The sequence below is a fragment of the Salmo salar genome, chromosome 19 (genome assembly GCF_965601325.2).
Source record: "Salmo salar chromosome 19, fSalSal1, whole genome shotgun sequence".
Lineage (NCBI taxonomy): Eukaryota > Metazoa > Chordata > Actinopteri > Salmoniformes > Salmonidae > Salmo > Salmo salar.
In genome coordinates this window covers 76,397,217-76,413,098 of record NC_138309.1, presented here as the reverse complement: position 1 = coordinate 76,413,098, position 15,882 = coordinate 76,397,217, and the positions used below count along the sequence as shown (strand labels likewise).

At 44.0% G+C, this 15,882-nt stretch overlaps 1 protein-coding gene across 1 annotated transcript in view; it reads right to left on the bottom strand.

The window, feature by feature from the left end:
• Positions 1 to 26: 26 nt before the first annotated feature.
• Positions 27 to 15,882, bottom strand: part of prkdc (protein kinase, DNA-activated, catalytic subunit) — a 50,211-nt gene continuing 34,355 nt past the window's right edge. The window contains exons 57-86 of the mRNA XM_014159583.3: positions 15,641 to 15,851; positions 15,138 to 15,321; positions 14,751 to 14,945; positions 12,968 to 13,083; positions 12,135 to 12,266; positions 11,754 to 11,936; positions 9,659 to 9,870; positions 9,337 to 9,475; positions 8,766 to 8,957; positions 8,209 to 8,433; positions 7,920 to 8,028; positions 7,631 to 7,733; positions 7,361 to 7,526; positions 7,072 to 7,246; positions 6,657 to 6,850; positions 6,382 to 6,562; positions 5,931 to 6,091; positions 5,620 to 5,831; positions 5,193 to 5,280; positions 4,920 to 5,063; positions 4,181 to 4,391; positions 3,988 to 4,055; positions 3,562 to 3,782; positions 3,244 to 3,336; positions 3,048 to 3,140; positions 2,704 to 2,775; positions 2,078 to 2,279; positions 1,521 to 1,709; positions 1,285 to 1,424; positions 27 to 807 (exon numbers count right to left, since the gene is read on the bottom strand). Of these exons, the coding sequence (XP_014015058.2) occupies positions 603 to 807; positions 1,285 to 1,424; positions 1,521 to 1,709; positions 2,078 to 2,279; positions 2,704 to 2,775; positions 3,048 to 3,140; positions 3,244 to 3,336; positions 3,562 to 3,782; positions 3,988 to 4,055; positions 4,181 to 4,391; positions 4,920 to 5,063; positions 5,193 to 5,280; positions 5,620 to 5,831; positions 5,931 to 6,091; positions 6,382 to 6,562; positions 6,657 to 6,850; positions 7,072 to 7,246; positions 7,361 to 7,526; positions 7,631 to 7,733; positions 7,920 to 8,028; positions 8,209 to 8,433; positions 8,766 to 8,957; positions 9,337 to 9,475; positions 9,659 to 9,870; positions 11,754 to 11,936; positions 12,135 to 12,266; positions 12,968 to 13,083; positions 14,751 to 14,945; positions 15,138 to 15,321; positions 15,641 to 15,851 (4,816 nt within the window). The 3' untranslated portion in view covers positions 27 to 602. The remainder of the gene's footprint in view (positions 808 to 1,284; positions 1,425 to 1,520; positions 1,710 to 2,077; positions 2,280 to 2,703; positions 2,776 to 3,047; positions 3,141 to 3,243; positions 3,337 to 3,561; positions 3,783 to 3,987; positions 4,056 to 4,180; positions 4,392 to 4,919; positions 5,064 to 5,192; positions 5,281 to 5,619; positions 5,832 to 5,930; positions 6,092 to 6,381; positions 6,563 to 6,656; positions 6,851 to 7,071; positions 7,247 to 7,360; positions 7,527 to 7,630; positions 7,734 to 7,919; positions 8,029 to 8,208; positions 8,434 to 8,765; positions 8,958 to 9,336; positions 9,476 to 9,658; positions 9,871 to 11,753; positions 11,937 to 12,134; positions 12,267 to 12,967; positions 13,084 to 14,750; positions 14,946 to 15,137; positions 15,322 to 15,640; positions 15,852 to 15,882) is intronic.

The window sequence follows — 15,882 nt, the reverse complement described above, 5'->3', positions numbered from 1 at the left end:
ACAATGACGACAACCTTGCACAAATGCACATCGAAGGAATGCCGTTTTATTCAATGATTCGCCATGCAGTGCCTTCCAAACAAACAAAAGCCAGTTAAACAATGAAGTGTCTAATTTGAGTGTGTTAGAATTCATTTACTTTATTAAACAATCATAAAAAGACTGAAGACAAGGCTTCATGTACTAACTTCATAATCTATAAGGAACAACATCAGCACAATATCGTGGGCAACAGTCCATTGGCCCTGTTTGAATACTATAGGAATGCATGCTTCCTTGCTCCCTTGAAAAAAAATCTCTGATCCTTAAAGGAAAATTCCACCCTAAAACTATAATTTGGTATTTGTTTCATTAGTCCATTGTTGATGTAGTCCCAAAATGTATGTCAGCAATCACGTTTTCAAGATACAGCAGTACTTTGCTTCGTATGACACAAAAGGCGTCATACCGGATGTATTTAGAAAGTGATATTAAACTTGATAGCTGACATGCAAAACATTTTTGTTGAATCAGTGATTACTTCAAGGGAGGGTGTGTTTTTAAAGTATTCAAATATAGTTAAGTTGTCTCGGAGGGGCCTCATTGGGAGAAGTGTGTGCATTTCAGATCCAGGGCTCCCAGCCCACCCAGACCCTCCCCAGAATGTTGGGGTCCATGGCCTGGTCCAAAAGACAGTCCACCTGGCTCTCTACCGACAGGCCGTCGGGGCCCAGCCGGGCACGCACATTATGCTCCTCACTTCCCAATGCCACAGACTGCATGCCCTTGAAGGCAGAGTCCTTCTCAAAACCCAGCTTCAGCTCCTCACTAAAAACAAACGAGAGATTAAGGGTCAGATTCAGCCATCCTACCATAGAAATGTTTAGTAAGGCCTGGATTCAAACAAGCGCTAATAAATTACTAGTGCACTGCGATTAACTGATCAGTGATTTCTGCTTTAGCCAACATCAGTGGAGTTTACAGCAAATTGATCTCCGCAAATGTCGGGGAAATTGCCTTTTAAAAGAAAATAATTGTGCACAGGTCGTTAATCTGCGTTAGACTGAATCCCGGGCAAAGTTCTCATTTATTTTGCACTACTACTGCCTATGCACTCTTCTTATTATGCTGATCTCGTCACCATGGTCAAAACAGAGATACTGCAATGCGGGTTTGATTGAATCGAGCTCTTAAGGCATGTACACAAGTAAACCCCCTGACTTTGTGAAAACCCAATTCAAAACTCCCTGGACACAAAAATCAATGAAAGTTATCCACTGTTTTCCTTGAGGAAATTTTGCCTACCTGGTTATGGTGGCAGGGTTTGCTCCTTCTAGTTTTCTTCTGGCAAAGTTGACTTTCTGTAGAGGGTACCAGTTAATTTCTTTGGTGTTGACGCTCTCGGTCCAGGTGCCTCCCTTCTTCAGCTGTTTCAGCTCAAAGTTCTGAGGGTTAGTGAAAACCAGTTAGTAACATTGTCATCATAATGTACATCGTATTAAAGTATTCTTAGATGCTGGGCCCTAGACCTCGTGCATTACCTTCCAGTCCAGAGACGGCTCCTTGACAAACACGTCCATGGTGTTGAGCAGCAGCTCTGGGTTGGCCCTGTAGGCTCTCAACGAATGCACCATCACACTCTGGATCAGGCCTGACTGTTTCATAGGCTGCATCAGATTCACAAACTGCCTCGTCAAGCGGAATGGCATCAGCTCTGGTACGGGGAGGAACTGTGCAAGAAAAACATTTGTCCAGATTTTCTTAGGGGTAAAGATGTAAACTTGTACAAATATCATTCAAAAAGAAACTACGCTTAACTACATACTCAATGTAATAAACAGCTGCTTGCACATTCAACTCACGAGGCCGCACTATCCACTACACCAGTTAGTCTTAATCCTGGTCCTGGAAGCCCAAAGGGGTGAAAATATATATTTTGCCCTACCACTGTACAGTTGATTCAAATGATCAACTCATAAATTGCTTTGATGGTTTAAATCATGTGTGTAGTACAAAGACACAAATGTGCCATAATTAATAAACACTGCTCTACACTATCCCTGCCCTCAAAACCAGACAAAACGTAAGGGGGGCCCACCTGTGTGGCAGAACCAAAGGCGTGGCCAAAGTCGATTCCAATCATACCACCGGTCTCCATGTTGATCATGAAGTTGGAGAGATGACGGTCGCCGATGCCCAGGAGCCATTGGCTGATACAAAGCAAAGCATGGGAGCTGGTGAAGTGGGAGCGCAGAGACAGGAAGGCTTCGGGGGTGGTGCTCATCCGGACAAACGCTCTCCTGGAAAAAAGATTGACAACGACCCTTTTTGAATTTGCGGAAGAATCTATGGCCGGCACACACTGGATTAATCTATTACATGTTCACTAACTTTTCATGACATTGATTGTCCCTTGGTATTGGACTGAAGACTGCTCCACTTCAGTGTGCTCTAATGATAATCGATAGGATCAAACCCTTGGGCCCTGTTAATAAACATCCTTCATCCCTCCCTTTCTTGCAGTAAGCACTGATCAAAAACAAATTGATAGGTGTAAACCGTTCTATTACAAACAGTAACTTTCACCAATCCGGCCATGTCAGATCAGGGATTTCTTCAAGAAAATGAGGAAGGAAGGACTTTAGGTTTGTTTACTAAATGTTACAGCTTGATAGCTGCATCTATACACAATGGTGTGGGTCATTATATAAATTAGAAACCAACCTCAGCAGATCGCCCGGTACAAGCTGTTCCATCTTCATGAAGTTATTGACTGTTTCATTGCGCTTTGCCATCCTGTGATAGATGGCATAAATACATTTAAATGGAAAATTATCTGGAACGGTTATAAAAAATAAAAAAAAAGGCAAAAATGGGATTTATTACAACACAAAACCCAGGATACATATTTACTAGATAAATGCATAATAACAGGGTCAGTGAGTTAACTATGTTTAAGTACAACACACAGTTCAGTTGACTTCACACTATTGGTTAGAGCCTGTAAGTAAGCATTTCACTGAAAGGTGTTGTATTCGGCGCACGTGACAAACTTTGATTTGACTTACTTGTAAGACTCAGCATAGCGTCCGATACCTTGTATTTGACGAGCGTCTGACTTGGTGACTTTGGTGAGCCAGTTATCATAGACTTCATTCGGTCTACAGTGAACAAAGACAAAAGGATACATTTTTTGGGTCTAGATCGCCAGTGAGATCAGTTGTAGATTCTTCTATGTTTTTGGCATATCTGGTACTACTGTACCTCGTTACAGTCTGCTGCTCCTCCTCAGTCCTGGTGCGGAGCAGCAGGTCTTTTAGTGTACAGGTATTCTCCATCCACTCAATCAGTCCAATTCTGTAGGGATACATCAAAAACATACTGAAAAGTACAGGCGCTGTCTGCTTGGTAAACAGAAAATAACTTCATGACCTCCTGCCACTGCAATACCAGTTGTTAATTTTAAACTGCCACATTTACACAATGATGATTAGTAGTTGAATCACGTGTCGTAGTGATGGATAAAGTATGTTGCCCCTGAGGACTGGGTCGAAAAACACTTTAAATAAAATGAAAAGCTACCTGGTGGTTATGGGCACCACCTGGTATGTTCGGAGCTGCATTCTGCTGTGGGCGCAGGTGGTGTTCTGGGCCAGGAGGATGTTCATGACGGTGAAGAGCTGTTCGATGCGCTGGTCCTGACGGAGGTCCTCTCCGCCCTTCACCAAAAATGGGTACTCCCGCTCGTCATCCCCGCGCACGATCAGACGCTTGGGCCGCCGGATGGAGTTCATCACCTTTACCTGGGGACGGATGAATGCAGACACACACAAGTTAAATGAAGTGCTACTACTATTTCCCCTATATTATATCCATGCCTAGATATAAAAAGGCCCCCGAAGTAACATTCAGGGTTGCAAACAGCAACACATTCAATTGAAATAAAGGCTAAAGTGAGGGTCAAGAGAACAACAGGAAGTGGAAATAACAGCTGTGGATCATACATACCCTTTCATCAAATCCTGTAATTTTTGCATGATACTCAGGCAAAGGTTTGGATCTGCTGTCATACTGCCCTAAAAGACAAGAGATAAATCACATAGTATTGAGGATCATATATTTTACATAAAGTGACAGCTGAAAAGCAAAATGGCATCACATGCGTAGAACTTGACTTGAGAAATGTTGCATCCCTACTGACCTGGGACTTCCAGCTCGTTCCGGAGTGAGTCGGCTTTGAAGCCGCTCAGCCAGGGGGAGTATTCCTTCAGGTTCCCTGGCTCTTTCCGGAACTTGCACATGGAGCTGATCAGGTCTGTCTCCACCTGCCTCAGGAAGGCCTTGTCTCTCCGCTTCTCAAAAAGCTTGGCACCACCACGACCCAACCACTTCTCCACTTCCTTGGCAAATTTCTAGAGTGCACCGAAATGAGAGTGATTTCAGTGGAATACAATAACATATATCATATACGCTGAGTATACAAAACATTAGGAACACCTTCCTAATATTGAGTTGCACCCCCTTTTGTGCTCAGAACAGCCAAAAATTCATCAGGGCATGGACTATACAAGGTGTCGAAAGTGTTCGACAGGGATGCTGGCCCATGTTGACTCCAATGCTTCCCACAGTTGTGAAGCATCTCAAGGATGATCAATGGAAACAGGATGCACCTGAGCTCAATTTTGAGTCTCATAGCAAAGGGTCTGAATACTGATGTAAATAAGGCATCTGTTTTTTTATTTTTAATACATTTTGAAACATTTCTATGGGGTATTGTGTGTAGGTTGATGAGAATAAAAACTGTGAATAATTAGAATAAGGCTGTAACATAACAAAATGTGGAAACAGTAAAGGGGTCTGAATTCTATCTGAATGCACTGTATATGACAAGTATACCTGTAGCTGTGTTTTTTTTTTTAATGATATGTGAAGATGCCAACCTGTATAAACTTCTGGCGGAATGCGCCAAGACCTTGTGACTTCTGATCGCAGAGGGAAGAATACATTTCTTCATACATGTTTCTCATCCTCTTCTTATCGAAACTCGTTTTCTCACATTCAGTTTTTACATCGTCCCACCAATCCTGTGACAGTCACATGACAATGTTAACAGAATCTACACCTCAAAATGAACTGAGAAGAATCAACAACCACTGATGACCGCAGTAAGAAAATGGTTCACTTGTTGTTTCAATGTTGTAATCATCAACCACCTTGAAAAGCATCTCAGGGTTTGTTAGCTGCTGGAGGGCATCAACAAAGTCCCGCACAGCACCCCCTTTATCCAATAGGGACTTGAGCCTGTCCAACACACACATCACCCGTAGCAGTTATTATACAGTTAGTATGAAATACCAATTATTCCTAGTGGTGCTTGTTACAATGAATCCCAAAGGTATAGGCTAGGTTATGAGCAGATGTCATTTTTGAATAAACTCCATGTAGGCAAATAGCGGACTGTAACATAAAGCGTAATAAAATACACTGTAGTGAACACTGAACTGTTCCGCATTGCTTGATACTGGATCCATCTCTAGTAACACAATTTGTTACTATGTGATGCTATGATTCAACATTCAGTGTCCATGGTCTTTTGGCGAGCTGAGTAGACTGTTTGCCAGGGTGGAAGCAGTACAGTACCTGTCGACAAACTCCTGGTGTTTGTGTCCACTGGCCGAGTCCTCAAAGTGGTAGCTCTCACTGCTGATCATGTAGGGGTAGACCAGCGCCTGGGGGTAGCACTCTGCAATCTGACCAATCATATGCTGCACCGCTACCGCCTCGGGCTTGTCCAACAAGGCCATCATCTGACTGATCCAGCCAATCAACAGCCAGCAGGGCACCGTCACCATCTGTCAACCACAACATGGGAACCTTGAGCTGCTAAACAAAGCTATAGTATTTTGAGGAAAAGCTTTCTTATGGAAATCGGATCCTGGTTGGCTCCCTACCTCTTTGGCCATGAGGTCCAGAGTCTCTGCAGGGTAGAGCTCGATGATCTGCAGGAGACGGGGGAACTTGAGCCGGGCCTCTTCTGAGTTCAGCTTCAGGGCTTTGAGCATGCTCTCTACCACGTGAACAGGCAGGGTGGCCAGCTCAGGGAACTCACTAACTACAAGACAACATCCAGATAGACACGTTAGTAGTGATTAGACGATTAGTCACTGCCTAAACAGCAATAAGGGTACATTACTGTGTCTAATAGTTGGTTTCCCTAACTAAATGTCAGTCCCATTTCAGCTGGAATCTACTAAGACATTATACAATGACAACTGGTACTGTCTGGTGCTTAACAAAACTCAGCGTAACAATTACATCTACCCAGGAACCAAATCGTACATAGTGATACACTCATCTTTCCAGGAAACTAGGGCTAAAGTCAGAGGTGCTGGAGGGACTCACTGTTACTGCTTTGCTCCTCTTCACGCAATCTTTGGTCACAGAAGTTTGCCAGAGCCATGTAGGCCTCGACGATGCCGCTGGTGTCTAAACACTCCTGAGTGTAGGACTGGACTTCCTCATCCGCCCTCCTCACGGCACCACTGAACAACTCCAGAGCTCGCATCTGCAGCCCTACCACTGCCTGCACAAAGGGTTAGAAATGTTCTGATGTGGCACGGAATTCATCTTTTTGAAAACATACAGCAGGTTACAAACGATGCCCCATAATTGTATACCTTCTGCTGACTAGCTGTTGAGGAAGACCCAGCTAGCTGCAGAACTCGGTCTGCCTTCTCTCTCCCGATGCTCTCCAGAACCGAGGGGCTCCTGCTCACAGCCGAGGCCATGATGTGGTAGGACGTTCCCAACAGGATCCTCTGGTCTCTGAAAACATGGCCGCTGGCACTCTGGCACTCGGCCTGAAGGTCATCTATAAAGGACAAGACTGAACGTAAGGGCTGCACCACATCACGTTGAGGCAACATGCACCCATTTTTCTTAACTTGCTCAATGAATAAAATGAAGATTTATGTAGCCCTTTTTACAACACTTGAGGAGCTCAATCAAACTCAGGCAAATGATTTGGACAATATTGATCCCAGGTCAGTCCATAACCGGCCATAACGGACCTCCAAGTGTCCATGATCTTACCCAGCAGTGGGATAGCTTTCAGCATGGTGGTGATCTGCTCCACGGGCCCCTGAGCCAGGCTGCGTTTGTGGCTGAAGCGGCTGAAGCTGTGGACCCAGCGTAGCAGCCAGCCTCTCTGAGTCTTGGCCTCTCGGTGGAGCTCCTTCAGCAGCTTGGTGGCTACATCGAAGTTGCTCTGGAATGACAAAGCATTTTAAAAAGGTGCAATGTGTCACTTCCTGTGTGGCCACGGGAGGACATCCACAACGGACAATGATCAAACAAAAACACAGACAGACTAAGATCTTACCTGATTCCAAGCGCTGTCAGCCATGCATAGCTTCATGCTAAACTTGCAGTCCTTGACGATAGTGTCGAGGTCCTGGGCTTGGTCCTGCTCTGCCCCGTCCACCTCCATGGTGTCACTAGGGGCCTGGTTGCTGAGCTTCTCGCATATCTTGTCCAGGAAGAAACATCTGGACCACGGGCAGATAGAAGGGGATATTTTGACAGTACAAAGAAACCACACACACCCTGAATTATAGACACATTTTCTTCAACAAAACAAAAAAACTCTTACCGAGACGTAATGATATCATCCCATACATTCATTGGATCCATTTTGGCGTCAGGGTAGCGGTCAATCCATCGTCTAATGAGGTTTTGTAGGGAGTTAATGGAAACTACGACAAAAAGAGATAAATAGAACATATATTTTGTCACCTATGCAGGATATTATGGTGAATCAAAATAGCGAGATAGCTCAGTGGACTAACACCGGTGACCCTTGTTCGAACCACAGTTGCTCACGAAATAGCAAGATGATATGGTGCCTAAGATCAAAATTAGCGCGATTGGAGGAAACTCACCCTCTCCAGTGATGAACTGGAGGAAGTCCTGGATCTCTGTCAACGCCTGCACTGACTGCAGAATGGTCAGCCGGCTGCGGTTCAGCAGAGTGTCCACACTAGAGTAATTCTTCACAGAGACATGAGAGAGGAAATGTACAAGTGAGTGATTGAGTGTGAGCAGGCTCCTTCATATTTAAATGAGAACTGACTTTGTCTGCACTACTCCATCAACATTAACCATGTTTCCTACAATCCTTCCCCCCTCACACACTAGCAGTAACTAGCAGTAACGTGTGGTGCCACTGACCTGCATGAAGACCTGCAAGCAGTTGTTGGCGTAATACTTGGCGCGGTCGTAGTCCTCCTGCAGGATGTAGAGTAGGCTGAGTTCCTGGCTGTAGTGGTTCTCCAGCAGGGCCTTGCGCTCTTCCACCTTCATGGCGCTGTCCACGAAGCTGAGCAGAGCCTGGTCCCTCTCCCCCAGCTGCAGCTGCTTCAACATACTGCGCATCATATACTGCAGGTATGTTTCCTGTCAAAAGCCAACACACACATTCATGAATACAATCCATCGTGCAAAACAAAAGCCAACACGCACATTAATGACTACAATCCATCGTGCAAAACAAAAGCCAACTGCTACTGTTGGTAGCTTTGATATAGTACATACAGACTATAAATAGACTAAATAAAAGCAAATACATAATATTGTTGCTTGTCATTTATTCTGTGATCCCTCCTTACCCCATAGGAAGTCCCACCCAGTTGACTACTTTAAAAATGGAGAAAGGCTTCAATGGCACAACTCATGCTAAAACAGGCTTTTTGGCAAGCCCTCTATCCAACTCTGTGGGATGGGATTACCTGATAGAAGGGTTCTGCCCACATCTTGTCCAGGTTGACTGGCTGTTCCTGTTCCTGGTCGATGTTGACGATAGAGCAGTACTGCAGAGACTTCCACTCTGTCAGATGGCTGTATGCCTCCAGGGCCGCCATTTCCCAGAAGTCCTTCTCTGTGTCCGTGGGCTCGCCGTCACTCCACTCCGTGTTGAGCGCCTGCCACGTTGAGGAACATCAATGTGAGCATCAATGTTAAAAGGAGTTACATTTGGTAACACTTTTTATATACCACCTGTGTGTAATGCAATATGACTGCATGTATAGCCTTTAATGCAGTTACGATTACTGTTGTAAGGAGCGGTGAGATGTTATGGACGCTGTTATGAATGCTTATAAGTCTTATAATACACTATGGGGTCATAGAGTAACAGGAGTACCATCTACTCCAGGACCAGCAAACTTAAAAACATTGATTTGTTGGATGTTGGATCTGTATTCCTTTTATACACATGTACTTGCACAAATAATCACATCTCAATGAGGCAATTTAATTAAAATCAGCTGGACTTGATCAACATTCTTCTCAATGCATTACCTCGTTGTAGAGCCTCACTGCCTCAGCATAGTTGCTGCTGGCTTCCGCTTGCAGAGCAGTGCATGTGATGGACTTGGTCCCAATCTTGCCGCCAAAGATCCCCCGAACGACATCGTAGTCTCCTAGAGATCTGTAGAGTCTGGAGGAGAAAAAAAAGGAAAAACAATACCACATCAAATTCAAATGTATAGTACTGTATTAGATGAGGTGTGTGTGTGTACAGCTAAAGCATTTTTAGCACTTCAAAAAGGGCTCTGCAGAAATAAATCCAACCTATAATTATGATTCCCTTTTATTAGATGCTCAAACTACCGTTACATACTTTGCCAGATGAATCCATTTCTCTGTGTCTGGAGGGACCTCTTTGCGTCCGCCGCGGGCCCGTTTGGCAGGGGGCTCTTCGGGGCTGCAGTCCTGGACCAAGCCCTCCTCCAGCAACAGGATGCCAGTGGGCTGCTGGAGGCTGGCAAGGCAGCTGGAGCTCACTGCTGCAGGCTGCATCTGGAGCAGATCCTTGTGCTGGTAGCTCATGTCCTGCAAACACACAAACACACCAGTCATCTTGCAAATAATCTTGTTCACTGGGTATTTCTGTGAATGCATCACATTTCTTCTTACTGTATGCAATGAATAATACATGCACGCCCACAACATACAGTTGAAGTCGGAAGTTTACATACACCTTAGCCAAATACATTTAAACTCAGATTTTCACGATTCCAGACATTTAATCCTAGTATAAATTCCCTGTCTTAGGTCAGTTAGGATCACCACTTTATTTTAAGAATGTGAAATGTCAGAATAATAGTAGAGAGAATGATTTATTTCAGCTTTTATTTCTTTCATCACATTCCCAGTGGGTCATATGTTTACATACACTCAATTAGTATTTGGTAGCATTGCCTTTAAATTGTTTAACTTGGGTCAAACGTTTCGGGTAGCCTTCCACATGCTTTCCTCAATAAGTTGGGTGAACTTTGGCCCATTCCTCCTGACAGCTGGTGTAACTGAGTCAGGTTTGTAGGCCTCCTTGCTCGCACACGCCTTTTCAGTTCTGCCCTCACATTTTCTATAGGATTAAGGTCAGGGCTTTGTGGTGGCCACTCCAATACCTTGACTTTGTTGTCCTTAAGCCATTTTGCCACATCTTTGGAGGTGTGCTTGGGGTCATTGTTCATTTAAAAGACCCATTTGCGACCAAGCTTTAACTTCCTGACTGATGTCTTGTGATGTTGCTTCAATATATCCACATCATTTTCCTTCCTCATGGTGCTATCCATATTGTGAAGTGCACCAGTCCCTCCTGCAGCAAAGCACCACCACAACATGATGCTGCCACCCCCGTGCTTCACGGTTGGGATGGTGTTCCCTCAGCTTGCAAGCCTCCCCCTTTTTCCTCCAAACATAACGATGGTCATTATGGCCAAACAGTTCTATTTTTATTTCATCAGACCAGAGGACATTTCTCCAAAGAGTACGATCTTTGTCCCCATGTGCAGTTGCAAACCGTAGTCTGGCTTTTTTATGGCGAGTTTGGAGCAGTGGCTTCTTCCTTGCTGAGCGGCCTTTCAGGTTGTGTTGATATTAGACTCGTTTTACTGTGGATACAGATATTTTGTACCGGTTTCCTCCAGCATCTTCACAAGGTCGTTTGCTGTTGTTCTGGGATTGATTTGCACTTTTCACACCAAAGTACGTTCATCTCTAGGAGACAGAATGCGTCTCCTTCCTGAGCGGTATGACAGCTACGTGGTCCCATGGTGTTATACTTGCGTGCTATTGTTTGTACAGATGAATGTGGTACCTTCAGGAGTTTGGAAATTGCTCCCAAAGATGAACCAGAGTTGTGGAGGTCTGCAATTGTTTTTCTGTGGTTTTGGCTGATTTCTTTTGATTTTCCCATGATGTCAAGCAAAGAGGTACTGAGTTTGAAGGTAGGCCTTGAAATACATCCACAGGTACACCTCCAATTGACTGAAATAATGTCAATTAGCCTATCAGAAGCTTCTAAAGCCATGACATCATTTTCTGTAATTTTCTAAGTTGGTTAAAGGCACAGTCAACTTTGTGTATGTTAACTTCTGACCCACTAGAATTGTGATTGTGAATTATAAGTGAAATAATCTGTCTGTAAACAATTGTTGGAAAAATGACTTGTGTCATGCACAAAGTAGATGTCCTAACCGACTTGCCAAAACTATAGTTTGTTAACAAGAAATGTATGTTGTGGTTGAAAAACGAGTTTTAATGACTCCAACCTAAGTGTATGTAAACTTCCTACTTCAACTGTAGCAGAGATGGCAAAGATTCAAGTGTTACAAATGCAGATGCCAACATATGAGAAACATTCCACAATAATACTAAAATAACTGAACCATCCTCTACACACAGTGAAAAAAACGTGAGAAGTCTCGAACCTGCACACATGCAACAAAAGGAGGAAAGTAAAGGGTACTCTTGCTTAGGAACCCGTTCATATCCCTCAGTAGCTCCTCCTTGATCCTCTTCTTCTCCTCATTAGACTTCTCCAAGCCGTCCATTTCTTGCAGGACACCAGCAAACAGAGAGCTGAACAGCTGCTTGGCCAGAGTGGGATCTCTCTGGGGAAAGACATTTAGAATAAAATGAAGTAGATGAGAACTTGAGTCCAGTTCTGATGAGATGGAAATGTGTGTTCTGCTCTCCCACAACACAGAGCACTACTTTTTACCCAAAGTGAAATGTTAACCAAAAGTAAAGTGAGTACAGTAAATGAAAGTGACGTAACAGTGGGTTGGCCATCCAGAGGTGGGACAGACCTGTGCCAGAGCCTGCAGGGGAGCGATGAGGCTACTGTGCTGGATCTGGATATCAGGCAAGTCTCCTGATCTGTAGCTGCGGTACAGAGTGACCTGGGCCTCCTTTCTTAGCCTCTGGTCGGCCATCTTGTCCTAAATTAACACATAACCCGGCCAGTTTCAGGTGCGTGGAAGACAAAATGGCAGCATAAAACTCAAGCAAAAAAAGATCGAAATGCAGATAACTACAAATACAGAACAAATATGGATTTGATATACACTGTGTACTAAACATTAGGAACACCTGCTCTTTCAGGCTGACCAGATGAAACCAGGTAATAGCTATGATCACTTATTGAGGTCACCTGTTAAATCCACTTCAAAATCAGTGTAGATGAAGAGAAGTTAAAGACAGTTAAGATAGGTTAAAGAAGGATTTTTACCCTCGAGATACGGATTGTGTGCCATTCAGAGGGTGAATGGCAAGACAAAATATTTAAGTGCCTTTGAACAGGGTATGGTAGTAGGTGCCAGGCGCACTGGTTTGAGTGTATCAAAAACTGCAACGCTACGGAGTTTCTCACGCTCAACAGTTTCCCCGTGTGTATCAAGAATGGTCCATCACCCAAAACACATCCAGCCAACTTGACACAACTGTGGGAAGCATTCGAGTCAACATGGGCCAGCATCCCTGTGGAATGTTTTTGACACCTTGTAGAGTCCATTCCCTGACGAATTGAGGCTGTTCTGAGGGTAAAGGGGGGGCGCAACTCAATATTAGGAAGGTGTTCCTAGTGTTTTGTACACTCTTTGTATAACCCCTTCACTTAAAAAGGGTCTTTCTTGACGCTTGCCTTCTCCTGTCTCTGGTGGCGTATTTCCTTCTTGGCGAAGCCCAAGCTGACTTTTTCTTGGTCCTTGAGGAAGCGTCTCCTCAGCCTCAGGATGTCGGCGCGTTGCTCACTCTGAGCTGTTGAAGAGAAGCAGACAAACAGGACATTGACAGCTGATAGACATACAGTATCCATAAGTGCACACAATGGAAAACATTTGGAGAAAAAGGTTTTCTTTGCAATGAAACAAAAAATTATGTCCTGGTCCATGTTCATTCTGAGACTATTGTGTTGTCCTTGTTAACCTGTTAGGGCTAGGGGGCAGTATTGACACGGCTGGATAAAAAACGTACCCGATTTAATCTGGTTACTACTCCTGCCCAGTAACTAGAATATGCATATAATTATTGGCTTTGGATAGAAAACACCCTAAAGTTTCTAAAACTGTTTGAATGGTGTCTGTGAGTATAACAGAACTCATATGGCAGGCCAAAACCTGAGAAGATTTCAAGCAGGAAGTGGCCTGTCTGAGAAGTAGTGTTTCATCTTGGCTCTTTTTATTGAAGACTCAGGATCTGTGCAATAACGTGACACTTCCTACGGCTTCCATAGGGTCTCAGAGCCCGGGAAAAAGCTGAACGATATCGAGGCAGGCTCTGGCCGAAACACTTTATCGCTTTTGGCAAGTGGCCACTCAGAGTACTATGGGCTTAGGCGCGTGCCCGCTTCGACCGAATGCTTTCTTTTCCTTTGTCTGTTTAGCTAAAAGCAGATTCCCGGTCGGAATATTATCGCATTTTTATGACAAAAACGGCATAAAAATTGATTTTAAACAGCGGTTGACATGCTTCGAAGTACGGTAATGGAATATTTATAATTTTTTTGTCACGAATTGCGCCTTGCTCGCCACCCTTATTTACCCTTTAGGATAGTGTCTAGAACGCACGAACAAAACGCCGCTGTTTGGATATAACGATGGATTATTTTGGACCAAACCAACATTTGTTATTGAAGTAGAAGTCCTGGGAGTGCATTCTGACGAAGACAACAAAGGTAATAACATTTTTCTTATAGTAAATCTGACTTTGATGAGTGCTAAACTTGCTGGGTGTCTAAATAGCTAGCCCTGTGATGCCGGGCTATCTAGTGAGAATATTGCAAAATGTGCTTTCACCGAAAAGCTATTTTAAAATCGGACATATCGAGTGCATAGAGGAGTTCTGTATCTATAATTCTTAAAATAATTGTTATGCTTTTTGTGAACGTTTATCGTGAGTAATTTAGTAAATTCACCGGCAGTGTTCGGTGGGAATGCTAGTCACATGCTAGTCACATGCTAATGTAAAAAGCTGGTTTTTGATATAAATATGAACTTGATTGAATAAAACATGCATGTATTGTATAACATAATGTCCTAGGGTTGTCATCTGATGAAGATCATCAAAGGTTAGTGCTACATTTAGCTGTGGTTTGGGTTTATGTGACATATGCTAGCTTGAAAAATGGGTGTCTGATTATTTCTGGCTGGGTACTCTGCTGACATAATCTAATGTTTTGCTTTCGTTGTAAAGCCTTTTTGAAATCGGACAGTGTGGTTAGATTAACGAGAGTCTTATCTTTAAAATGGTGTAAAATAGTCATATTTTTGAAAAATTGAAGTAATAGCATATCTAAGGTATTTGAATAACGCGCCACAGGATTCAACTGGCTGTTGAGTAGGTGGGACGCAAGCGTCCCACCTAGCCCATAGAGGTTAAAGAAAAGGAATAACATCAAATGGTAGTATGAAACTTGAGAGACTAGCCTTTGCTGCGGCTGTCACCCTCGTCAGAAGGCGAGGCGAGGCGCCTGGTGCCAAAGCCTTCCCCGGTGGGCCTCCAAGCAGCCGGCTTCTTCTTGTCGAACACGAGTAGGGCGGAAAGGGACTCAGAGGACAGCGAGTACTCAGCCAGGGTGTCCACGCTGCTGCCGGTCAACCAGTTATAGGCGGAGCGCCGGCCTGAAATACAGGGAAACAAAACAATATAAAACGCACGTAACCACACAAAAATGCTAAACACTAGTTAACTCAAATGTATAGCTAACAATTAGTTAGTTACAGCTGGTTAGTCATAGCTAACTCACACCCATACCCCAACCAACTGAATACCTCAGTTTCAAAGGCTTTTTGAAGGAAAGGGGACGTACATACCTGGAGCTTGAGTCTGGCTGAACTCCAATGAGCCTTGTGTTGCTCGGAGCTGGTTCCTCACGGTCCCTGGTTGAGACGTGGAGCTCTCCGGGCCCTGCGTGGCTCCCTGTGTGGCTTGAGTTTCCACAAACATCGGGGTTAGGATGGTGCTCCTGAGACGCCAGTTCGAATCAATCACGTAGTCCTTTAAGAGAGAGAAAACGTCATCAAAACACTTTGCTCTACAATCTTATTGCAGATTTCCCCACAGTAGTAGATGTTTGTGTCTTTTGTGATCATGTGTGGAATTCACATTTAAATCTAATAAACCTGAAAATATACATTTGAATGTACTTTTCTGTCACATTGTTTTGTTAAAGTACATCTATCAAAATGTGCATTCTTTGCAGGCTGAAGCCTATATTAGTCACTTCATAGAAATAGAATGTTCTCAAAATAACAATCCAGAAAGAATGATCTAGAAATAAGTTCTTTGATTTCAACGGTGGTCACAGTCTCCTGACCTGGAACTTGCACTCGGACAGCGGGTACTCAAACATGTTGCGTGTGTAGTCTGGACTCTGGCTAGTCATCTCCAGGAGCAGGTTAGTGGCCAGACTGAGGAAGTGTTCCTCGATGCGACTAGAGTATAGAGAGTGCAGCAACGCCAGCATGCGCTCTAGCGTGGCTTTGGGCAGGCGCTTCTCGTGGCTCCAGAAGTTACGCACGTACAGCCTGCAGATTGAGGGGAGGCAGAATGCTACAG